The following is a 25,054-nucleotide window of genomic DNA, read 5'->3' as shown; positions in this document are numbered from 1 at the left end:
TGCAAACGGATGAGTCATCAGCGGATTGAAACAAGTTCAAGATCGAGGTCTTACTCTCTTGGCTAAGCTTACTATTAGTACGTACTACTAGTAGGGTATATAAAGTACTTAGAGCTCTAACCTTAAAGGCAAGAACCTCTTAGTAAGAGTCATAGAATTCCTCAAATTTCTATTCACTAGTTATGTTTTCTTTCTTTCTTTTTAAATAACAGTTGTTCTAAGTTGTCCATAAACATGTTTTCATGACTTAGTCATACCAAACTGACTAATTGGTTCTGGAATATTATAGCTCTTTGCAGTTTAAAACTCTTTTCGCTATAACCAGTTAGTACTGTCTTGTTGGACTTTAAACAGAATTCTCAGCGACGATCCATCACGTATTTGCCAATTAGTTTTTGGCCGGCCAATTGTTTATCAATAAACACGCTTCTTTTGTTGACCAAAACAAGTAGGTTAGTTTTTTAAACTGCTCAGACTTTTTGTCGCCTAAACGGTGGTTAAGTATATACTTAATAATACCCTTTACTAAGGGCATTTAATCTTCGTTCTTTGATATTTTCACACACTTAAAAAAGAGAGTAAGTGAAGTTAAAAGAGAGAGAGAGAGAGTGGAGAAGAGAGAGAGGTAGAGCTAAACTGGTTAAGATCGTTCAACTATAGTCACTTGTTCTCTCAGCCACTTTATGCTTTATCTTTTAGCGCTTTTGTTTTGCTTTTTAGCTTCTGCTCGTTGGCGCTGTTCTACTACGTTTATGGCTTTATATGTTTGGCACTTGAATTTATCGGGGTTTATCAGCCGATTTTTAATACCTTTTTATAGTACACCCACCGACTTCTACTCCAAGTCGTTGACGTTGACTTTTCCCTAGGGTTTGTTTGCCTTTTTATGGATCTCTGCAGAACCTTTCCTTTGTTAACCGCTGATTAGATTGCGTCGTTGAAAAAGGGTGTTTAACTTAAATAATTGCCCAGCCTGCATGGAGCTATTAAAGTTTACTAATTCCCACAGAAAAATGCTTAACAACTTTATTTAAAAATTTGTCGAAAGTTGTGGCAACATGACCATTAGCTTATCTATAGATGGGTTTTACCCACAAACAAAGAAACAACACACGTCATTTGTCAGACCAACAAATCAAAGCTAAAGCAAAAGCTAACTGCCTGCCTGCCTGCCTACCTAACTCCCGCCCACCCAGTTCTTATCGATTTTTGTATTTATCAGGCCAAAAAGGAAAAACATTGACCAAAGTTTTGCCGAGACCCTGAACGAAAATATAGATAGGAGGGGGTGTATGAGAGTGGGGCCAAATGGGAAAATCAAACTGTAATAAAACATTAATTAGCAACAGTTGGAAAAGGAACATTTGTTCAAACAAGTTAATTAAGACCCTACAAAGATTATTCAACGCCCGCCCGCATTTTAAAGTTGCTAAAAAAAGGCATAAAAAATGTAGACAAAAAAACCAAAAATAATCTTTGCCTTAAATTAATAACTTTTAAGGTGGGCGTTAACATTTTTTGAGCATTTTAGCATAATTTTTAGATTTCTCAATCACAAAGATGACGTGATTCCCGTTGGCTCTTCTTTCGGCACAAACTTCCCAAGCAATGCATGAGTTTTGTTTTTGTTTCTGACATTTTGACTACTAATCAAAATCAAGTTTATCAAGAAATACTAATATGTGATCTCTTTTTTTTACACTAATTCCCCACTTTAGACGAACGCGATGCCATTCAGAAGAAGACTTTCACAAAATGGGTTAACAAACATCTGAAAAAGGTGAGTTAATGATCCAGCGAGCTTAACACAGGGCGACCCACAAAGAAATTATTGAAAAAAAAACACAACTCAAGTTTATGAAACCTACTGATTAAATCTATAAATTTCCAACATTTTTACCCCACTTTCCCACAAGCAGCATTGGAAGTATGCTAAGGTATTAATTAGTTAATATTTAAAGAGTTTAGTTTTTGGTTATAAAAAGTTTTAAACTGATTTTCCTGCTGATTTTCAGACCTATACTATGCTACATGTTTGTGTTACCACAAATGGCATTCCCTGTTGTTCTCAGTCTGTAAGTTGGGATTAAAAAAAGAGATTAATCTTAAATATTTAAATAAAATATTGATGTTGTTTTATTGAGTTTTTGAGTTTTCTCACAGAAAGTTTGATATTTTTTCTTTTTGATTGCAAGTTTCCTAGCAAAAGTTTTTTGTTAGTTTTCTTTTTCACTGCAAATTGATGTTGTTTTCTTCAGTTTTTTGAGTTTTCTTGCTAAAAGCATTATAATTTTATTTTATATTTTCTTTTTAACTGCCATTTGAGTTTTCATTTGCTGCTACTTAACCAAAAATCTTCAAGTTATCTTGCGATTTGTTTGGCTGTTCAGTCCCAGCCTTCTTTTTAAGTTGTTTTGTGTTTTTGCATGTCTTTGATTTTACTTTTTTTTAACTCTATCTTTGGGTTACTCTCTAATTTATTTGAATTCACCTTTTACTTGGTATGTGGCAACCGCCTCCCCCAAAAACCTGCAGGCCAATCGTCGTGTGGTGGACTTGTTCGAAGATCTGCGCGATGGTCACAATTTACTTTCACTCCTGGAGGTGCTATCTGGCGAACACCTGGTAAGCGTTATTCAATTGATTTCTTAGCAGTTTTGTCACGCTCTCGCCAATGTCTTTTCTTGTTACTTACTTAACTATCTCGTCTACTATTTATAGCCACGCGAGAAGGGTAAAATGCGTTTCCATATGCTGCAGAATGCACAAATGGCTTTGGACTTTTTGCGCTATAAGAAAATCAAATTGGTCAATATACGTGCCGAGGATATTGTCGATGGCAATCCCAAGTTGACCCTGGGTCTGATCTGGACTATTATATTACACTTCCAGGTGAGTTTTTTCTTTTTATTACAAAATACTATATAATAGTACTTCATTGATTGAGCAATTGGAGCAAAATCGAAAAAATATAGTGGGCGCCGCTTTTTTTTGGGTGGGCAGCGATTCAAAGTCAGCGAGACAGCAAACGCCCACGTACCGCTTTAGCGACTGAAGGTGACCCCCCGTCTAGAGTTTGTTTTCATTTGGGCGTTTGGATCGATTCATTGAGCTGGCTTGGCAGCAGCAGCAGCAGCCCACACAACCACCAGTTAGCTACAGTCTTGACACGCTATGAGCTACTATATTTTTATTTTTTTTTGGCGAACGCGGCCCAGCCTTTTAAGGCAACTCGATTGCCTTCTCTTTGCCGCCGCCGCTGCTGACTGACACACATAACGATGCTGCTGCCGCTGCTGCTACAGTTCGTCAACAGCAAGGCCGTAAGTTGGCTTTAAAGCCGGTGAAGTGGGAGGCGGAGGAGGGGCTGGTTTTGGCCACCTACACAGCCACTGGGCAGGCAAGGCAAGGCGAGTTGGTACAGAGATAAAGCTGTGTTGGGATTCAGTTTTTAACGAAATAACTTAAAAATATCAATAAAAATAAATATAAATATAAATTAATAATGATCTTAGAAAAAGATACCCTAACTATTCCTCTACTTAAGGTATGGTTATTTTTCTGATTTTGGTTCTTTATTTTGACATTTTTTGATATCAAAAACATAAAAAGTTACTCAATGGCCGTGCTTTTGCTTAACTGAAACTCAAGTTTTAGTATAAAAAATATTTTAGAAAAATATATATCTCAAAATATTATGACTTTAAAAACATATTATTAATTAAAAAAGTATACGTTGTGGTTTTAAAATGTTTAAATAATTAATAAACCTACTTTTTTGGGACTTTTTTCATCAATAATAAAACTTCTTTTGATTTGCAAAACCACATAAAAAGTTTGAAATATTTGGAATATTTTTATTATAAAACAAATTATGATCTCATAAAGGAATTTTTAGTAAAAGTATGTTAAAAACTAATAACAAATCATTAATACAAAAAAAAAACCAAAACAATAATGCCAAATCAGTATTAATCAACAGCCACTAAAAGTTTTTATCTCAAATAAAAATCTTCCAATTAAAGAGCCATAAAATAATACAAACAGCATTCAAAACGACTTTGTGCAACGGATATTGTGATTAGTAAAACCCAAAGATTGAATTATTTTCGACACTGACTCATCGCTTGCTGAGATACATTTCCGCAGTATGTGTGTCAAACTGGCAACTGGCAAAATGCAATAAAAACAAAAACTTGGTTATTTCGTAACTGGCGGCGAAACGCAGATGCATGGCTGCGGCTTGTTGTTTGCTGCTTGACTCCAACTTGATCGATGGCGCACATAAATGCTCAATGATGCTGCCAGTTCAGCGACCATGAGGCAACCAGCAACTGGCAACTGGCAACATGCAACTGCGGCTGCCAAATGGCGTTCAATTCAATTGAGGCGAACGAATTGTAAATCACTTGACAATGTGAAACTCAATCGCGCGTCATTTACTGTTTTTCTTTTTGTTTTTCTTTTTTCTGATTTTTTTTCATTATTTCTTGTCTGCCTGTGGCCAAGGATTTATGTATATTGCGGGTGTCTGATGTCATGCGATCTTACAAATATATATATATATATAGTATAGAGTTATGCAAATGAAGTTCGTTTGACTTAAAAGGATATTTCTTGTTTTGCATACCAAATGATTTGCCTTACAGCGATTCTCAGATCTTATTTAATTTTTTTGTTTTTCAACAAAACTTAAGTCAAATCAGAATCAACATTTATGACATAATACCTATTTTCAGTTGTTTTTTTTATATTGAATTAATGATCAGTTGGATTTTGTGGGTCAACGTTGGGAAAATATATTAAGATTTTAAGGCGAATAGTAATAAGCGCCAAAGTAATTTTCTAAACAGCAGCCCCTTTGGCTGTTTGTAACGCTGCTTTGAGCTTGTAATTAAGTTATAAATTGTGCAAGCGAATTGATTTGATCTATGAACCACCCACAACAAAAGCAAAAACAAAACACAACACAATCAATCAGTGACTTTACTCTACCCCTTACTTACTTGAGACATAAAACCTGTTGAGCTTTAAAGTGATTCTCAAGTACCTTACACGTGGTTCCGATTGATCTCACTACAAATTAGTGCATATTTATGGCCGCTTTTAGCTTAATTATTACTGCTTTTTACACGCTCTAGTTAGTTGAGTGGAGAAATATTCTCAAATGATGATCTTTGGGCTATAAAAGTTGCTTATAACAACTTTATTTTGAGGAAATAATTTTGAACTTGGTTTAATTTTCCTTTAAAGCTAACCAATTGATGCAGATTAGGTCGGAATTTGTTCAGTTTCCTTTACCTTTAAGCTAAACTTTGTACTGGAAAACCCATCAGAAATCACTAAAGTTGTTATGAACTATCTTTTAAGATACATATCAAAAGCTTAATACCTTATAAGTCATTTAATCCAGCCCAACGATTTACTGTTTTCATTACCATTTAGTGCACTTCAAGCCGCCATATATCTATCGAGTGCCACAAATCTTGAGTTAACCTTGCGGCTGCCACGTAAACTTCCTAAGCCGCTCAATTGCTAAATTTGAATAATAAATTGCCGCGATACCCAAGGCGACGGTGTGTGCCAAATCGCCGAGATCTGTGTCGAATTGTTCTGACAAACGTTTTCATTATATGAGCATCAGATAATTTCCCTAGCAATTTGCCATTTTTCATTGCTTGTTAGTTTGAGAGTACTAACTATATACGAGTGTGTATGTATGCTAAGCATTTATATTTGGCCAAAATGCCATGACCAATACAAATGTTTAGTCAAAGCGCCCAGCCATGAAAAAGTAACGCCTCGAAAGAAAGCCCCCAAAAAAATGAACAATGAAAACAGACAGATTCTCACGTCATCATTCGAATTTGAAAAGATTATTTTGGATATTTTTGGCATTTTTTTTGATTTATTATAATACGTTAAGGTATGTGTTACAATAAAGTCAATGCCAGATTTGAGGGGGAACAGCAGAAATAACAAGACAATAACGAGAATTACTTAAAAAACAAAAAAAAAAAAGAGAGAATCAGGTGGCGTTTTTTTTACTGCCCTGCCCATGACATCAGCAATCTTTGGTTCTGGCCAAACGAAACGAAAGACTTCAACGCAGGCGACGAACTTGACCAGCTGGCATATCAAATGGCCAAAACTGAATGTTAACAACAACAATAACCATAACAGATGCACTTATTCGTCTTAATTTATGACATTGATGACTGAATTTTTGAATAGCTTAGGCCGTGTGTGGGTTCGATCTCTCGATTTCGATCTCGAAATCTATCTTTAGCCATCGCAGATAAAAACAAACAAAGTTTCATTAATAAATCGATATATCTGTTGAGCTTTTGCTCAAATAAGGAAACAAGCTGTGTGTGCCTGGTCCGCTCCGTCTTTCTCTTTCTAATTATCAAATGCCATCTCTTTCTTGTTTGGTATGCAAATGTCAAGATCTGTCTAGAATAGTTGTTTGCACTCGAATCGTGTTGTGGAGTGTAAGTGTGTGTTTCAAATGACTTGTAATTAATTTGAAAACTCACCGCTGTATATATTTCAAGTGTGTAGATGGAATTACAAGCGACTAGGTAAACGATTTTATTTGCCAATGATGATGTTCATGATTATGATGAGCTCCCACACGGTGATATCCCTAGGAATGTCAGACGTATTTGGTTGTGACACCTACACCCATCACTAGACTCACCCACAAGTTCCGATCGGTGTTTAGGGTAATAACTAGATCATGAAGGTGCACAGAGAAGAATGATGTTAAGCTTTCTAAACGTAAATGTGGTTATCGATGTAATGATATATATTTATTGATTGTAACCTTCATTATCGATGGGGCATTTACTTATCGATTTTTTGTACCATGACATATCATTATGGATCATGATTAAAAACAAATTTTTAGTATCGAAGGGATTTTTATTTATCGATATGATTTAAAATCTATTAATCGAAATAGTTGTGGGGAAATCATTAAGAGTAAAGACTGTTGAGGCAATATTATTGATATAATTATTCTAAGCTTTAATATCAGCGATTTTTATTTATCGATTTTCTGTAAAATCAGTAAATCTTAATAGTCGTAACCAAATCTGATATAGTATAGGTTGTTGATAAAAACTTGATGATATTTTGATTGCAAACTCGAATATCGATGTGATATTTCTCTATCGATAAATAGTAATAGTAATAGTATTGATCAAAGCCAAGTTATTAGATATTTTTCTGCGTGTTGGATTCCCGAGGGGGTGAAAAATTAGTAAGTAGACTGACTGAACATTGACAGCTACTGATTCCGCTTTGTTTTCCCACCACAAACACAGCGCATTTCAAGTGCAACAAAACACTGCTCAAATTACGAATTGCAGTGGCAAACATAATGCGGCATTTGTTTACTGGGTTGCATCATGTTCATGTATATAGTACGACTATTAATAAGCAAATGCCCAATATGAGTACTTAGCCGTAATACTAGCATCACTACCACCTGTAATTCCACTCCCCCTCGCTGCATTCCTGCAGCAGCTAATTAGATTTGCAATTCAGTTGCACAGTTTCAGAGACCCGCAAAGAGAACTCAAGGTGTGGGGTCCACGTTCGCCTGTCCGTCTACCTGTCTACCTGTATTGACTATATATATTCGAGTGTGTGTGTGAATCGAAAAACAACTGACAGCAGTTAAGAGTATTTATTACCCATACATAAATATGGCTAGCAAATATTCCGGGCTAAAAGCAATAACAACAACAACAACAACAGCTAAGGTAGTAGTCACTGGCTTTTACTCCATATAGGGCATCACCCGTTGGGGGTTTAAGGCATGTAACATGCTAATTAACCCATGTTGGCAGTCTTGAGTGTTTGTATCTCAAACATACACACACACACACAGATACGTATCAAAGGCACTTCCGTCTGGATAGCTTAGATCAGTCTCGCATATAGATTTCGACACCCACTTGAATCTGTTTGGACTTTCTAAGTGCAGGATCATTGCAATAATTCTGGGTTCTGACCATATTTGGCCGGAGATTGATGGGGGAAAGGCATGCAATGTGTCGGTGATTGTTGCTAATTTGCATTAATTATAATGTAGAGCTTCCCTTTCAGCTGTACTTATGGTCTTACATAAGTCGGAAATATCTTTGGACTATGAAAAGTATATAGCCTAGAAATTAATAACTATAATTGCTGAACAAAAAAGTGGTTAATAATTATAATATTTAAAAGGGTTATAGCATTTTTGAAAGCCTTTTTGCAATCTTTACTTAATTATAATATAAAATTTATAAAAAATAAGTAATCTTGGTATATTAAATGCTGATTTTAATCACCACAAATAAAGTAAAAATAACTTTATAAGCCAAATTATACCCCCAAAATCTTGTAATTTCCTTAAAGTGCTTCTTTTGCCTGGCCTTTTCCCACTTTCCTTGCCATTTTTTCTCACTCTTTCCGGCTGCCCTTTATCATCTGCTGTAAGTTAAACCTGTTAACGTCATTGGTCATTTCTGTTTTAGCCAGGTTTTTGGGTCACTCTGCAGAAAATGTAATGAGTTGGTCGTGATGTGTTATGAGATTTCGAATCCCAACTGCGAAGACCCTAAAAATACCATGGGGTCACAGCCATTCGCTGTTAACTTTATTCTTTTACTATTTTTAGTTTGTTAAGTTTTTTTTTTTTCTAATCAAAACTCGTTGTTCACACAACATTCCACTACCGTTTCGACTACTTCTTCATTTCTATATCTTTTTGCCTTTTGCGTTGTTTTCTATTTGCCATCATCAACTTCTACTTTTGCGTCTTGTGTTTCCATTATTATGATTATTCTTTGTTATGGTGTTCTTGTACCTTTGAGTACCTGGAATGACGTACTACCCAGTGCCTAGCCTCCACTTGGAACCACTGGAATAATGACTGCGCTGGCTACCACAACAAAATTACGAATGAGAGAGGAAAAACCTCGAGCCGGGTGTGTTGTGTAATTTACCCTCTCTCTTCGCTTTGCTTTGATTTTCTTTGGGGATCATATTCATTTCATATACCCTTAGATGGAGGTTAACAGAAACGCAAATTTGGAACGGAAGTATCAAATAAAGTTATCAAAAATTTTGACGTTCACTTGTTGCATTCATCAAATTGATTAGGGTCTTTGTTAAAGTAATAAAAGTAATTGAGTTACTTGATAAAGAAGATATTTGTGTAGTTATAGTTTGATTTATGCCTTGGTTTAGTAAGGAGTGCTTATATATAAGAAAGTGAAGCAAATTCCTGAAAGTGAAGCAAATAAATCTTTATTTTGATCATTTATTGTAGAATCTACAATGTAGATGAATGAATTAGGCATACATTTTTACCCATTAAAGTTACATGTCAGCACTTAGGGCTTCTATTTTCTACTAATAAAAGTTTAAATATGTTAAAATTTCTTACAATCTTAATTAAGATGTTTATATAATCATATAATTTTGATACAACGAACCTTAATTCATAACCGTAGGTGTTTTGATTAAATGATACATCTATTTCCATAGGAATTATGGGCTCGTAAGGGTATTTCAAGCCTCAATGCCCTTGTTATTGTTGTTGCTTCTGCTGCTGCTGCCGCTGCATTACATATGTGCGTTGGCGTGGGCGTCGCTGCTGGCATCGGCTTTAGCGTTGCCATGACAGCGGTGGCAAAAAATACAGGTGTTGGTTGCAAATACGTCATCAAAGCAGACCGCAGTGGTGGCAGAATCAGGTGGAACCGTGGCAGAGGCAGCAACGCCGACAGTGAAGCCAGCAGGCCATAACGGGGATGGCAGAGAGCCACCAACACAAACATAAACACGCACAGCTGTCAGCACGATCGCAATTCCAATACATACATATGTATATATAAACCATATTATAAAGCGCGACTTTTGAAGCCAACGTTGACGTCAGCGTCAACGTTAACGTTAACGCCAACGCAGGCAGCATTCACCATGTGCCAATTCCACTTTGTTTCAACTTCGCTTCTATTCTTGCCTGTAAAAAAAAGGCAACAAAGCAGCACTACGACGACGACGTTACCGTCGACAGAGGCGTCAACACCTGGCCAAAGCCACACTTTAAGCGTTTTAACTTGGCCCGATCGGTTTTAGTTGTTGTCGAGACGCCGCCGCACACATTTCACGATCACTCTCTATTAAAAATATTTGCTAAAAAATAAAAATAAACGCATATGCGTTCCTCGGGAACCCCGGTATTCCAAAACTACGGGAAATCGTTAGCTTGAAAATCTCGGAAAATCTGTTTAAAGTGTGTGTAGCCAGCCCCTTTGAAAGCCAAAGTCTTAGCTCAAAGCGAAAAAGTGATTTCAATCAATTAATAAGACTTGGCATGATGTCAGAATCTTGCGTTATAATCGCTCTCGTTTCTGATTTATTAAATGCCGCCAATCGAAATTGATTTCAATCTCCGGCAATTGACTGCCATTTCAATTATATGTTTTTTTATGACGAGTTTATTACCAAAGTGTTTCAATTCGTTCGTTTGTTTGTTGGTTTGCTTGTTTGTTTGCAAACAAAATGTGCTGCTGCCCCGCGAATGGAGTCAAGTCAAGTAACTGTAAAATAATGACGTACACCCCTGCTGATCTCGCGGACCCCCCGTCTTATATCATCTCGTTTCGGTTGCGATCTCAATCTTGCCGCTGTTCCACTTCGTAGATTCGAAAAACACTTTTCTCTGTGTGTGTCTCGTATTTTATTTTGCAATTTTCAATGGTCTTTTTAAGTGTTTTTATTGTCTTGTCTCATTGTCTCTGGGGGATGCTTTATTAATTTTAATTTATTTGCCCACAAATCCCCCCTAAAAAATAAATCTCACAATTTTCGGTTAAGATCACCCAAAACAATGCTTTATTGTTTGTTTTGGCTTTCGTTCTTCCTTAATTATTTTTAATTTATATCTCTTATTTGGGTAATTAATATGCCTTTTTATTGATTCGGATATAATGAATCACCCTTCTAAGATTGCTTTTTTTTAAGCTCTTGTTAAGTGATTTAGTATTTGATTTGCTGAATTTCATGTTTTCTTAATGGTATTTGATGTCTCCCCAAAACCAGATAATTTGTCAATTCTCTTTTCGAAATACAAATTAGCTGGCCTAGCTAAACTCTCTTCTTTTGCAATTTTGATTGGTTTTAAGTAGTTAATATCTTTTAATTTATAACCTCGAGTTGCAATCATTTTCTAAATGTATGCTCCTCGGTCGTTGAGCAATGCAAATTGACAGGCAACTTAGAGAGAGAAAAATCACCCATCTCCTAACTTTGAACAGTAGCCAAAAAGCCGAATTAGGCAAAGACCAGATGGGGCACTACTACTGCCGACGCTTTTTCAAAAGACTCATTGAGAATGTCAAGCCATTAACGCCTCTTAGAGACGCCTCCACAGACACTTTTTTCTCAATGTGTTTTGGTGTTTGGTGGTGCCCCCAGGTATTTTATTTCTCTATATAATTTTTGTTTTGTTTTTGGCATAATCACATAAAGAGAAGGCAGATACGTTTATAGTGTGTTTAAAATGCTGCAATTAGCATTTTTGGTTGTGCGGGGATGTGTGTGTGTGTTTGTCACGGTGCTGCGCAGGCGTAGGAACGCAGCTTAAAATCAGCCTCCAGTTAAAGTCCGAGGCTCCATTACCAATGCAAAACAAACATTTGTCGTGATTTTTGTGCTGTTTTGGGTGGGCGATCTTTTTGGTCTGGCCAACTGTTTTTGTTTCACTTTTTTTTATTGATCTTGAGCCATATAGATTAATCTAGTGATTTTCAATGAGAAACAAAGGTGTAACAAGGCGATACTGATTTTAAAGTTTGGTTTTTATTGCCCTTTATTAGGTTATGGTTATGGGTAAACATTTCAGCTTTTGTTCATTTCCTGTTTACTTATACTAAGTACTAAGCAGCCCTTAACTTAAGCGAGCCCATTCTCGTATTCTCTGTTCCATTGTTTCCACTTTGTTCCTCTCTGAATTTTTAACACTTGCGAATTATTTGCCCCTTCACTTGAGCAATTACTGATGTTTGTTTTGATTATATTGACCCTAAATATTGGCTTAACTTTATTTTTTTTTAACGCTTAGACGTGAGTTAAATAAATTTGATGTCATTATTTGTAATTTGGAATTATTAAATTTGAGTTAATAGCTATGATTTCATGTAAATTCTATAATATAATGTTTTTCAATTAATAATTTGTGTTTATAACTTTTTTTAAACATAAAGTTTTGTTGAAAGCTTAACAATTTTAAAAACTTCTCATTAATTATGACTATTTGCAAGATTTTTATATTTTTGCTAAATTATTATTCATAATTACTAAATTGTGAATAATTTTTAGTATTACTATAACCGTAAATGTTCAAAATTTAAGCGATAACACAAATTTTTTAGTTCTAACGAATATTTTTTCACAAACAAAATATGATTTTAACTTATAAGCTCATAAGATAAATCTCAATAAGGAAATAAGCCTTTCTATATCAAGAAAATATATTCCAAACTCTCTTTCACTTCCTCTAGTCCAAAATAGGCCCTTAAACAAACGGTGTTCCCTGTTTCACTGCCATATCGTTCCCCTCTCTCTCTCCATTTTCCTATGCAAAATAGGCTTGCGTGTTCCGAAACTAATGAATCTCTGCCCATGAATCAGCGGTGTACATTAACTTTTTGCCGTGAATATGTGTGTAAATTTTGCAACAACAAAAAAATACAAAAAAAAAGAGGCAGCAGCAAAAGAAGCAACAAATAGCGCCAAGAGCAAGACAGACAGACAGACAGTTGGGATAATTATGTGTACGTACAACACAATAAATAATTCGCAACAACAATGGGGCACCACCTCCCTCCATATGCTGCCCCTCTGCTGTATACCACACTTCACTCCACTTCGGTTAATTTTACTCTACTTCAGCTCGCGATGGTGTTTCTGACAATGTCTAGGGCAATGCCACATAGAACGAGACATCCGGTGCCGGTGTTTTGGGATTTGACTTTGGCTTTAGGTTTTTGGCTTAATTAAAGCCAAATTGTTAGGAGAAGGACCGGCAAATAATTAAACTTATTTTGTAAATCACTCAGAATTACGAAAATCGGTGCAAAAGCAACGCGCGGCAAAACGAAACGATTTTCTAAACGAACCCTAAGAAAAACGAAACGAAAACAAAGTGAAACAAACGAAACCAACGATAGGCGCAGCGATAACTGCGATAGCAGTACGATAACTGCGATAACATGCACTCCAGCTCGCAATCGACGCTGAAGCGCACACAGCAACTGGTGCGGCAAACGAATGGCGGCAGAGGCGATGTCCTAAGCAGTGGATCCGAGGTGGTTCACTCCTCCCGGGGACCGGCAATAACCACCAATATCGATGACTCCAGCTTACGTTATCGTCATGAGACGAAGAGGGAAAGGACTGTGGAAGCGGTGATCACGGATTATCCGGGTGTATCTCCGCTGGGAAGCGTGCCCCACGAACGTACCAACTTTGAACGCACTGTGACCTTCCAAGATCCCGCTGGCAACTCACGTCGTGTCTCGGAGACACGAGCCTTGGTCCCGTCGAGTGGAAGTTCTTCCGCCCATTACCAGCAGGTGACACGGAATAAACGGATCTCCACGGAGGTTCTGGGCTCCAGTGTGGAGAGCACGAAGACATCGCAAAGGGCTCCGAATGGCCATCGTCGTGTGACCACGCATATTGTCCGGAAAGTGACCACATTGAGTAGGGCAGAGGAGAACGCCCAGCCCGCCGAGGATTTGTTACCACCGGCAAAAATGATTCGTAGTTCGGAGTTGGAGTACCGCCGTGCCCTGCCGCCGGCCATAGAGTCGTCCACGCAGCGCCGAGAGGTAAAAAGCAGGATCCGGGTTGGGTAGCAAGGATATAGATCAAAGTTTCGAATCCTTTCCTTAACGAACTAGCCACAGTTTTGCTCACCAAATGATTGCTCAATTAATGATTTTTATTTCTAATAAGATTTAAGTCCTAATCACTTACTAATTTCTTAATTAATTCACAGATCTCCGATATTGTTGTGGGCAAGGAGGACAACGTATCCGCTCGGGAGGCCCTGTTGCGCTGGGCGCGTCGCTCGACTGCTCGGTATCCGGGCGTTCGTGTCAACGACTTTACGTCGTCGTGGCGAGATGGATTGGCCTTCTCGGCGTTGGTGCACCGCAACCGACCGGACTTGCTTGACTGGCGAAAGGCAAGGAACGATCGGCCAAGGGAGCGCCTGGAGACGGCCTTCCACATTGTGGAGAAGGAGTATGGAGTTACGCGTCTGCTGGATCCTGAGGGTAAGTCAGCTAAATAATTCATTTTTAAAGATTAAGATATAATGGTAAACCCTTTATTTTAGATGTGGACACCAACGAACCGGATGAGAAGTCCCTCATCACGTACATTTCATCGCTGTACGATGTGTTCCCGGAGCCACCCTCCATCCATCCACTGTTCGACATGGAGTCACAACGTCGCGTGCATGAATACCGCGACCTGGCCCAGCAGTTCATCTACTGGTGCCGCGAGAAGACCGCCTACCTGCAGGAGCGCTCCTTCCCGCCCACCCTCATCGAGATGAAGCGTCTGTTGAGCGATCTGCAGCGTTTCCGCAGCGAGGAGGTTAGCGCCCGCAAGCGTGAGAAATCTAAGCTCATCCAGATCTACAAGGAGCTGGAGCGTTACTTTGAGACAGTGGGCGAAGTGGACGTGGAGGCTGAACTGCGTCCGGATGCTATCGAGAAGGCTTGGTATCGCATGAACACGGCGTTGCAGGATCGCGAGGTGATCCTTCAACAAGAGATCGAGCGACTGGAAAGGCTGCAGAGATTAGCCGATAAGGTTCAGCGAGAGATCAAGCATGTGGATCAAAAGCTAACCGATCTGGAGACCCGTATCGGTGAAGAGGGACGTCGCATTGAGCGTCTGCATCCCGTGGACGCCAAGAGCATTGTCGAGGCGCTCGAAACTGAAATCCGACACCTGGAGGAACCCATCCAGGACATGAACCAGGACTGCCACGTGCTCAACGAGGGACGCTATCCCCATGTCAGTGAGCTGCACAAGAAGGTCAACAAACTGCACCAGCGCTGGGCTCAACTGCGCACCAATTTCCACACGAACCTGGTACAGAAGCTGTCCGGTTTAAAGTATCCCGTCCACGAGACCACGGTGACGCGTCAAACGCGCATGGTGGTCGAGTCCCGTCAGATCGACACGAATCCCCATTTCCGTGATCTGCAGGAGCACATTGAATGGTGCCAGAACAAGTTGGTTAGTATAATAAGCCTTTAAACTAACTTTAATATAAACTAATCGCTTGATTTCCTTGCAGAAACAATTGCTTGCCGCTGACTATGGCAGTGACCTGCCATCGGTCAAGGAGGAACTGGATCGTCAACAGCACGAGCACAAGATCATCGATCAGTTCCACTCGAAAATACTCAACGACGAACGCCAACAGACCAAGTTCTCCGGCGATGAGTTGGCTTTGTACCAACAGCGTCTCAATCAGTTGCAGAAGGTATACGCCGAGCTGCTCAGCACCTCGACGAAGCGTCTGTCCGATTTGGACTCACTGCAGCATTTCCTGGGACAGGCATCCGCTGAATTGCAATGGCTGAATGAAAAGGAACAGGTAGAAATCACGCGCGACTGGGCGGACAAACAACTCGATCTACCCTCCGTGCACAGATACTATGAGGTAAGTGATGGCCATGGCCATGACCATGTTGCATCCACCTAGAGCTAGTTTGATATATGTATGTGTTGTGCTTCTATCCGTTTACAAGCGTGCATTTGGTAATGGCGACGAGGTAAGATCCCGATTGGTTACTAAATACCATGATTAAAGTTTCTAATACAAAAAAAGAGCAACCAACCAAGTGCACTTCTTCGATTCCTGTTAATATAACTTACTAATTTGTATTTTAATAACTTCCACAACAGAACCTTATGTCCGAACTGGAGAAGCGTGAAATGCACTTTGCCACCATCCTGGATCGTGGCGAGGCCTTGCTTAACCAACAGCATCCAGCCTCCAAGTGCATCGAAGCCCATTTGACCGCCTTGCAACAGCAGTGGGCCTGGCTTTTGCAGCTGACTCTCTGCCTGGAGGTTCACCTGAAGCATGCCACCGAATACCATCAGTTCTTTGGCGAGATCAAGGATGCCGAGCAGTGGCTGGCCAAGCGTGACGAAATACTCAACAGCAAGTTCTCGCAGTCAGACTTTGGCTTGGATCAGGGTGAAACTTTGCTGAGGGGAATGCAGGATCTGCGCGAGGAGCTGAATGCCTTTGGCGAGACAGTGGCCACACTGCAGCGAAGGGCACAGACAGTGGTGCCTCTGAACAAGCGCCGCCAGCCGGTTAATCGTCAGGGACCAGTACAGGCCATCTGCGCCTACAAACAGCAGGGTCAGCTGCAGATCGAAAAGGGTGAGACGGTGACGCTGCTGGACAACTCAGGACGCGTGAAGTGGCGCGTGCGCACTGCCAAGGGTCAGGAAGGACCCATACCAGGTGCCTGCCTGCTACTGCCACCTCCTGACCAGGAGGCCATCGATGCCGCCGAGCGTCTGAAGCGACTGTTTGATCGTTCCGTGGCTCTCTGGCAAAAGAAGCATCTGCGTCTGCGTCAGAATATGATCTTTGCCACCATTCGTGTGGTCAAGGGCTGGGACTTTGACCAGTTCCTGGCCATGGGTCCCGAGCAGCGCACGGCCATCCGACGTGCCCTCAACGATGATGCCGACAAATTGCTCAGCGAGGGCGATCCCAACGATCCCCAGCTGCGACGCCTGCGCCGTGAAATGGACGAGGTCAATCGTTTGTTCGATGAGTTCGAGAAGCGAGCTCGCGCCGAAGGTGAGTGTGGGAGTATCACCAGGGGGATCTCGAAGGGTAGGAGATAGTTTTCGCCTCGCTTTTCAATTGACGGCGCTCGCCAGCTGTCCAAAGCGTTTAATTGATGGAGGCTAATTGAATTTAATGCCGCCGTGTTTTCTCCGAGGCAAGTGGCAAGCAGGAAGCCAGAAAGCGACTTAGTCTTGTCAAGTCTAGTCAACCATGAAGAAGCTGTTCGCGAGTGTCAAAACGAGGGGTAATCTTGGCAACTTTTCGGATAGTTAACCTAAACGTGATCTTAGCCTGAAACTTATCGTCCTTTTCTATACTTTTCAGAGGAAAGCAAGCAGGCCAGCCGCATCTTCACCGAGGAATGCATTGCCATCAAGAGCAAGCTGGAAGACATGGCTCGTGAGCTTGATCAGATTATTCTGGCTCCATTGCCACGTGATCTGGACTCTCTGGAACATGTGCTCGAGATTCATTCGGACTATGAGCGCAGGTTGCAGCTCTTGGAGCCAGAGCTTAAGCATCTGCAGGAGACTTTCCGCACCATAGCTTTGAAGACGCCCGTGCTGAAGAAGAGTCTGGACAATCTGATGGAGCTGTGGAAGGAGTTGAACACGCAGAGTGGCCTGCACAAGGACCGCTTGAAGCTGCTAGAAGCCTCCCTAGCTGGCCTTGAGGACAATGAGCATGTGATTTCCGAGCTGGAGAATGAGCTGGCTCGGCACCAAGATCTGCCATCGACTGCCGAGGGACTGCAGCAGGTGTTCAAGCAACTGAACCACATGCAGGACATAATCACTCAACAGCAACCGCAGATGGACAAGATGAACGATGCGGCCGATCAGCTGGGACGCATGGGTGTGCCCACCAAGGTGCTCGGTGACCTCAAGCGTCTGCACTCGAACGTGGAGCGTCTGAACACACGCTGGAGTTCGGTGTGCAATCAATTGGGTGAAAGGTAAGTGGCGCCTGCACCTGCTCTTTCCCATGTGTGGGTATCGCCTCATTGGCGGCCATAGATGGAGATAAACCTGCGCTCTCTCTAACGCCTGCTTTTTACAGAATGCGCTCATGCGAAACGGCTATTGGGCTGATGAAGAATCTCCAGTCGAGCGTGCAAGTGGAGGAATCATGGGTGGATGGCACTACAGAGCGACTGTCTGCCATGCCCACTGCCACTTCGGCTTACGAACTAGACGTGAGTACAAAGAAACTGCCCCTGTAATGAACTTAAATTGCCATTCCTTATAAGCAATAGTCTGCAGTTCTAGAGATCCTTGTACAGTTTTTGATCAGTTTTAGCTGCCCCACCCACCAGTGGATCTCCAACAGAGATCTCTTCTATAAGCTGGCCCAAACACAAAGTATATATACGTAGCCTATAAATGGAAACCGTTGTAGTAGCCATTGACCCGCGTCCAAAAAATGTAGTTTGCTCTTCTATTTTTTGTTGGGATACAAAACCTGCCGGTGTTGGACATGTCTTAGTCTTTATATACCATATATATATAATTATATATATTTTGTGTTTTTGTTTTTGTACTCCATTTCCATTTGTTAACTGTCCCCCGTAAAGAAGAAACAAAAATCTCCAGTCCCTTGTCCGTATAATAGCCGTAGTTCTTGTCTAATCCAACAACAATCTTTGACATGTAGTGCTGGCCACCACCCACATATGTACATATATATACAGACAGACCTCCTCCAAATGTGGCCAAGACGACCACCACCTACACACACAACTTATACCCATATACGTAATCTGTAGCGATACCCCAACCACCAACCAAACCCCCCACACTGTAAATTGATACCAAATTTGTGTAGTAGTTTTGAAACTTAAATACTTTTATGTTTGTAGCTTTGTCCCCCTTTAGATACTTAAGCTGCACCTCTACTATATACATAGGCCTATATCGGATGATATGGTCTGTTACATTATATACCTATACATATATATATTCACCCAGTATTATCGTATTTGTAGTTGAAAACTAATTGTATATGTATTTTTGTCTAATTTTTTCGTATTTTCACCAAAAACAAAAAAAAACCAAAAAAAAAATTTCAACTTTTTCACACAACAATCAAATATTATTACACACACTATAAACCAACACAAAATGATCAAAAATTATAAATGAAAAACTAAAAAACAAATTGAAAAAAATATTAAAAAAAAACAAAACTGAAAATATCGAAAACCCCCCAAAAAAATTGCCCTCGAAATCTATAGAAACTGCTCGGAGCTGCAATCGAACGAAAACCAAAAATCGAAAATGTCAACGTGGCTGGAGGACGACTTATACGCGAAGCCAAGGTAAAAATTTGTATGCCTGTTGTAGTGTGAATGATCTCTGATCTATAGGCAACTGAAAGATAGTTTTTTGATCTATGGAAAGTTAGGTTGCCTTAGGTCAGTGTTAGAACTCTTTAAGTATGACTGTGACCGTGTGATTGTGGAAATTTCGAACGAACACCGAAATCCCAAATCTTTTCCGAAAGCTCTATACAACTCTTAGCTGTTTCTCTATCGAATCTTCAATATATATTTAATGCTTTTTAAAACATTAACTGGAACGTTAAGATCCAGTTCTTAGTGGGTAAAAGGTGCGTCAATAACACTTGGGTGTAACAGAAACAGCCTGACAAACCAACTCAAACACAAACAAACAAACAACCAAAAACCAACCAACAAAAACTTACAAAACAAACCAATTAAAAAGCAATTTTTACCAAAAAGTAATTTCGTATTGATTAATCAATAAAAAAACACAAACAAAAATAAAAAGCACTAAATATATCAACAAAATCCCCTACCCCTGAAAACCCCAAAAAAAAAACCGAATTTGTTTAACACACAAAATTACTAACATTTAACCGACATTAACCAACAACAACAACAACAACCAACCAATTAAACAACAACAAATGTCAACGTGGGACCTTGAAAAACTGGGGGAGTAGATCTACGATAGCAAATGCCTGCGCTTTGTGGACTGGCTGCTCGAGGCCCGGCCATCGTTTTCGCCACCACGTCGGGATCTCCGGCCGGCGGACAGCGATCCGGGCGCCACACAGTATTATAGTCAACGTTTGGACAACCTGAATACGAAATACGACAGATTGCTGGAACAACTGTCGCAGAGGCTAAAAACTGCCATCGAAGTTAATGGCAGCGATGGTCTGGTGAGTAATCCAGGTTACCCCTAATGCCCTCTTCCTTGAAAGGATCTTTGCGAGTTTGGGGTGACATCAGTTTTGGTTTGTTTACCTCGTCGTTGGCTGGGGGTATTAGGCTTAAAGTTTCGTAATCCTCAAGCTGGGGGGGTTCAAGTTCAAGCGAAAACGAGTTTTTTTTATGCTTTCGTTTTCTATATGAAGTCAAGTTTTCAAATGCAAATACGAACGTCTCTCTCGCTCTCTCTCTCTGGTATCATTGTCGTTCCCCCTTCATCTGTGACTGTCTAACTATCTGTATCTGTATCTCTGTTACCGCTCCGAAAAGCCCGGCGGTTTGGTGTTATTAAATTAACCTTCAGAAGCGGTGCACAGCCGCCGTATGCTCGTATAATGACATCACATCAGATGCCAATTGACCAGACATTCCGTCAATGGTTTGAAATGTTGCCGCCATAAATCACAACTTGATTAATTTATAAAAAAAAAGTATATAAAAAAATTTAAACTATTTTTTATCTTTCTGTCAACGTGATCGTCGTTTGTCTTTGCCGTAATTTGTTTAATGTATCAAATGGATATTTATAAACATTGCATTATGTCAGGGAGTTTGAATGGAAAAGAAAACAAAAGCAATGGATATTGTCATGTGGCTGACCAATTAGGCAAATTGGAGACAGATTCCAAATTAATAATGACGACGCTGAATTCTATAAATATTAATGAGGCCCCAGCATTCATATGGGTTCCTATATACTCGAAATTCAATGCCATGGTAGGAAACGTCATCAACATCTTTGTCGCCATCTGTCAAGTTTTCTATTATAATTTTTTTGGATTCCTGTCCCCCCTCTCAAGTTGACTATTTTTGAAAAGTAGAAAAAACCAGAACTGGTTTTGGGATTTGTTTATTTGCAAAGACTAGCTCCATCTTAGAAATCCAATTAAGAATTTTTATTAACTAGCTAGAAGACTTTGCTGGCTGTTTAAATATTTGTTTGTAAATAGCAGGTAATTATCATAGAATTAAAGTGGAGTAGAGATTGCCGGACTTGTATGTTGTAAACTTTGTAAGTTCAATCAACTTTAGTTAGGCTTAAATATCTTTTAGATACTTTTGGTATCTGTTAAAATTTCAAGCTGTAAAATTGTCTTTATAAAGAAGAGATATTTCCTGTACCAGCAACCTCAAGAAGTTGATTTTCTAATTTAAAAGATACTAAAAAGGTTGCAGTTTAAGCTAGTCAGCTTTTTACTTAAATAGAAACATAAAAGGTTAAACCATACAAGTTCTAAAGGTGTTAATAATCCATGTTTTCTTTCCAAAATCAAACATCTTTACCCCCGAATTTTCTCTACCTGTACTTGATCCATTTCAAAGTAAACCGAAATTGTTGTTGTTTTCGGGATCTATTGAGGCGGCTTTTCGAAGGTGTTGCCTTCGCCTCGAGCATTGGAGTGACATCATAACTGCTCCATTACCACTTCGCCTTCAACCCAACTTGATATGCATAGCAGGGGCGGACGCAGAAGCTTCGCTGGCTTAACTAGACTGAATAGCAAAATGTGTTATTTAGAAGGTTAGATGGCAGCGGTGGCGGCACAAACTGGTTTTATCTTTTCTTCATCAGATACTTTGTTCTCAACTTCCGTGTATTGTTTTCGACTTTAATTTGGAGCCGAAAACTTCATGAACTCCCCTGCCCTTAGCCAGTTTTCCCTATAATGTAAATGGATTGTTTATTTTGTTTTTTTTTTTTTTTCCTTTTTGGCGCAACAGCTGGTGAATGCCTAGCCGGCATTTGGAAGCTCTCTCTTCGCCTCTCTCTCTCTCTGCCACTCTCTTTTCTCGAACTCTCAACAAAAGCTTGCTCTCTATTTTGGCCACTAGACTCTCGCTGTGGCGCTGGCTCTATTCAGTACCAAGAGCGACGTGGTTGTGTAACGTCGCGTATCCGCTGTGTGTGCCGCCGCCTTGCGCTGCCGGTGAACGAAATTTAACAAAGGCCAAAACCTCAGGTTTTTGTGTTTGGTATTTGAATTCGAATCGAGCGTGTAATTATGAGTGAATATTTAAATAGTTGTGATAACTAACTAGGCAAATATAACTCCCAAAATGAAAAAAAAAAATAAAATAGGCAAATAAAGAATATTGCTCATCCGCCGCATGGGCCGACATGATGTCACATATACGGATGGCGGATGGAAAGTGTGTCCGTGTCGATGTCTTAGTGCCTTCAATTTCAATTAAATGCGAACCGTGTCGCATTGCCTTGCTTTTATTTTGTTAATAGAAATTTAAATTCGTTGCCGCGCTGCCTACACTTTCCATCCATTTTTTGTGGCCGCAAAGAGTTCTAATTTTTTTTATAGCCACCAAAAATGAAGTCACTCTCGAGTGGTTTGCAACCAAACTGAAAGTATAAACGAAACGCAAATAGAAGAGTGTGAAAACGAAAATAAAAGAAATCCATTATTAATACAGCCTTGAACATGTCGCAAGAATCGGAATGTTGATATTTTTCGGCAGTCTGTTGTTTGGCTGTTAATAAAAGCAGCGTTGCTACACACACACACAAGAAAAACGAAGAAAATGAAGAGGAAAAACTATGACTGAGTCAGCTAGTTGGGGGTCATTAAAAGTTGCAGTAAAAATCCATTAAAAAAGTGCAGTTATAACGAAAAATAAACCCGAAAATGTGGAAATTCTGGCGCTGACTAGCGTAAATTATGACTTCCTATCAAGTAGAGAGATCGCGGGAGTGTCAGAGCTGGCGCTTATCTAATCTATAAGGTGCAATCCATCAGTAATGATGCGATGATGTGTGGATTGAGCGATCGGTTTCCTGGGAAACCTAAAGTACTCGTTCTCTTTTTCGACTGTTTTGCACTTTCCCTGTGATTTTATCGATTAAACTACAAGCTGCTTCTGTTTGCCTGCTAAACGAGTGTTTTTATATATATATATATGTGTTTTTATATATATTTTTAGCGGCATTCTAACGATAAATCAGGAATGAAAGCGAGCGTTTCGGGGTCTTTGCCTTTGCCGTAAAAGCAAAAGGGAGGCGGCGCCTATTTTCGTGATGCCGCAATAGGCGAGGTCCGATTGCAGACTGCAGCATGCTGCACGCTCTCATTGAAGAAGCTTTTCCTCTCTCTCGCCTGCTCTCACTTATCCCCATTTAAAGCCGGCACAACGTGGCGTATTAGTCATGTTATCAGTGTCAAGCGCATCTCGGTCGATTAGGGCCAAGAATCGGTTTAATCTGCTTGCTTACTTATGAAACCCTGAAAAAGAAATCATTGAGAATTCTGATTCTGATTTTAGTTTAGCTTTAACTTTTTGTTTTTTTGTTGTGGCTTTTTGTGCGGGCGCTCGACAAACTTGTTTCATTTATAATCAAATATTCGTTCGCCTCGCTGATGACATCATTGTTCACTGTACTCGTGTGTTTACTGTCTAAATGTGTGTCGGTGTATGGTTTGTTAATTATAATTTATTTGTTGCTTTTACCAACTCTAGGGCAACCTTGAAAAACATCAGCAACAGCAGCAACAACAACCGATTAGTTGTTGTTTATTTTGAAAATGCAAATCATAAACATTGATCACTTTTTCAATGACTTCATCTGCAGTCCTCTTATAAAGTTAATAATGACGTCAATGCAATTTCAAGTTAAGTCTCTGACCTGCAGCCATATGTCAGTCATATTCCATTGAATTATGGCCAAACAAAGATAAAAAAAAATGAAATTACCAGATGTCTATGATAAGACTCACTCCCCCCGCGATCTGTTATATACAATCAGAGAAACTCTTTGGGGGTAATCACCCATTTCTTGCCCGGCCTCTTGAGAGAGTTTTTGCACTGCCGAGTGATTGTGGCCTTCTCCCTATATAGCGTCATTTCTATTTTCATAAAGGCTTTAGGTTTTGCTTTCTGTGTGCGTTTATATACTATATACTATATACTATATACTTTACTATATATATATATGTGTGTGCTTCGTGTGTGATTTGTTTTTATTTTCTGTGTCTGCTTCGTTGCGGGTCTGATAATAAGATATATAGTATCCCTGTGTGTAGGTCAGAGAACTGAATTCAGTGAATGGATTATATAGTTAAGGTCTTAAGGGCCTTTGGACATTTTTAAGTCCAGCATGAAAAGTTGTTTTACAGCCTTAGACACTCTTGAAGTTAATTTTAGTTTGCTTTATCGCCGGTGACTTTATCTTTGTGGCCATATCAAATCACTCTCACGCATGCCATAAACATTCCAAAATACAAAAAAAAAAAAAACAAAGTTTTAAGTGAGATTCCACAAGCAAGTTCAAAGTGACGCGTCTATCTAAATAGAAATCGTAAATCGTTAATCTCTAATTTTATGTTTTTGTCACAAATCAAATTTCGCGCAGTGTATTCAGGAAGCCCCTAAGCCAACGAAACAAAAACCAATTGCTGACTATGACTTTGTCGAACTGAACGAAACGAAAGCCTTAGACATGCCTCAGCATAGATCGGGTCGCAAGGCGACCAAAACCAAAACCAAAACCCAAACCACGACTGTCCAAGTGGCAGAGGAAAGTGACTACGACTTTGCGTTCGAGTTTCAGGTAATACTCCATCTATCCTTCCCCTCCCCCGTTGACCACCTCAACACTCGCAAAGCCTTTCAACGTCTCAGATATAATTTTGACTTTTTTCAAGAGTTGTTGTTAACTTTTACTAACCGAAATCGCTTTTCGTTTTGGCCATTTAGCAATACGCTGAGAGTCTACAGAAACCGCTCAAGACCTTTAGGGTTGACTTCAGTGCGGGCAGCGTGCCAACTGGCGATGGCTACGCTGCACGCCAGGAGGATCTCTACACCACTACCTATAGCACTACACAGTGAGTATATCTGAAAGATCAAGAGTAGCTATAATATTCTTCAGTTAGGAGAGATATAAGATTAAGTTTATTATTTTA

General features: G+C 39.8%; 1 protein-coding gene across 45 annotated transcripts in view; it reads left to right on the top strand.

The window, feature by feature from the left end:
- Positions 1-25,054, top strand: part of LOC108106243 (dystonin) — an 82,580-nt gene that overhangs the window by 26,733 nt on the left and 30,793 nt on the right. For 17 of the 45 annotated variants that reach the window (XR_005993686.1, XM_041817999.1, XM_041818000.1 and 14 more), the window contains 15 exons: positions 1,719-1,780; positions 1,920-1,937; positions 2,016-2,075; positions 2,536-2,625; positions 2,722-2,892; positions 14,066-14,345; positions 14,408-15,321; positions 15,383-15,751; positions 15,840-15,863; positions 15,997-16,915; positions 17,231-17,861; positions 17,966-18,101; positions 19,140-19,223; positions 19,871-20,092; positions 24,846-24,976. Coding sequence is in view for 44 of the 45 variants with exons in the window: in XM_041817999.1 (XP_041673933.1) it covers positions 1,719-1,780; positions 1,920-1,937; positions 2,016-2,075; positions 2,536-2,625; positions 2,722-2,892; positions 14,066-14,345; positions 14,408-15,321; positions 15,383-15,751; positions 15,840-15,863; positions 15,997-16,915; positions 17,231-17,861; positions 17,966-18,101; positions 19,140-19,223; positions 19,871-20,092; positions 24,846-24,976 (4,111 nt within the window). In the remaining variant the exon portion in view is untranslated. Of the gene's footprint in view, positions 1-1,718; positions 1,781-1,919; positions 1,938-2,015; positions 2,076-2,535; positions 2,626-2,721; positions 2,893-10,133; positions 10,297-13,121; positions 13,896-14,065; positions 14,346-14,407; positions 15,322-15,382; positions 15,752-15,839; positions 15,864-15,996; positions 16,916-17,230; positions 17,862-17,965; positions 18,102-19,139; positions 19,224-19,870; positions 20,093-23,498; positions 24,700-24,845; positions 24,977-25,054 lie in introns of those variants that run through there. The other 28 variants (XM_041818039.1, XM_041818040.1, XM_041818037.1 and 25 more) reach the window with 16 other exon arrangements.

Source organism: Drosophila eugracilis, unplaced genomic scaffold (genome assembly GCF_018153835.1).
Source record: "Drosophila eugracilis isolate 14026-0451.02 unplaced genomic scaffold, ASM1815383v1 contig_1172, whole genome shotgun sequence".
In the NCBI taxonomy this organism is placed as follows: domain Eukaryota; kingdom Metazoa; phylum Arthropoda; class Insecta; order Diptera; family Drosophilidae; genus Drosophila; species Drosophila eugracilis.
The sequence above is the reverse complement of the archived record's forward strand: the minus strand, read 5'-3'. Positions and strand labels throughout refer to the sequence as shown.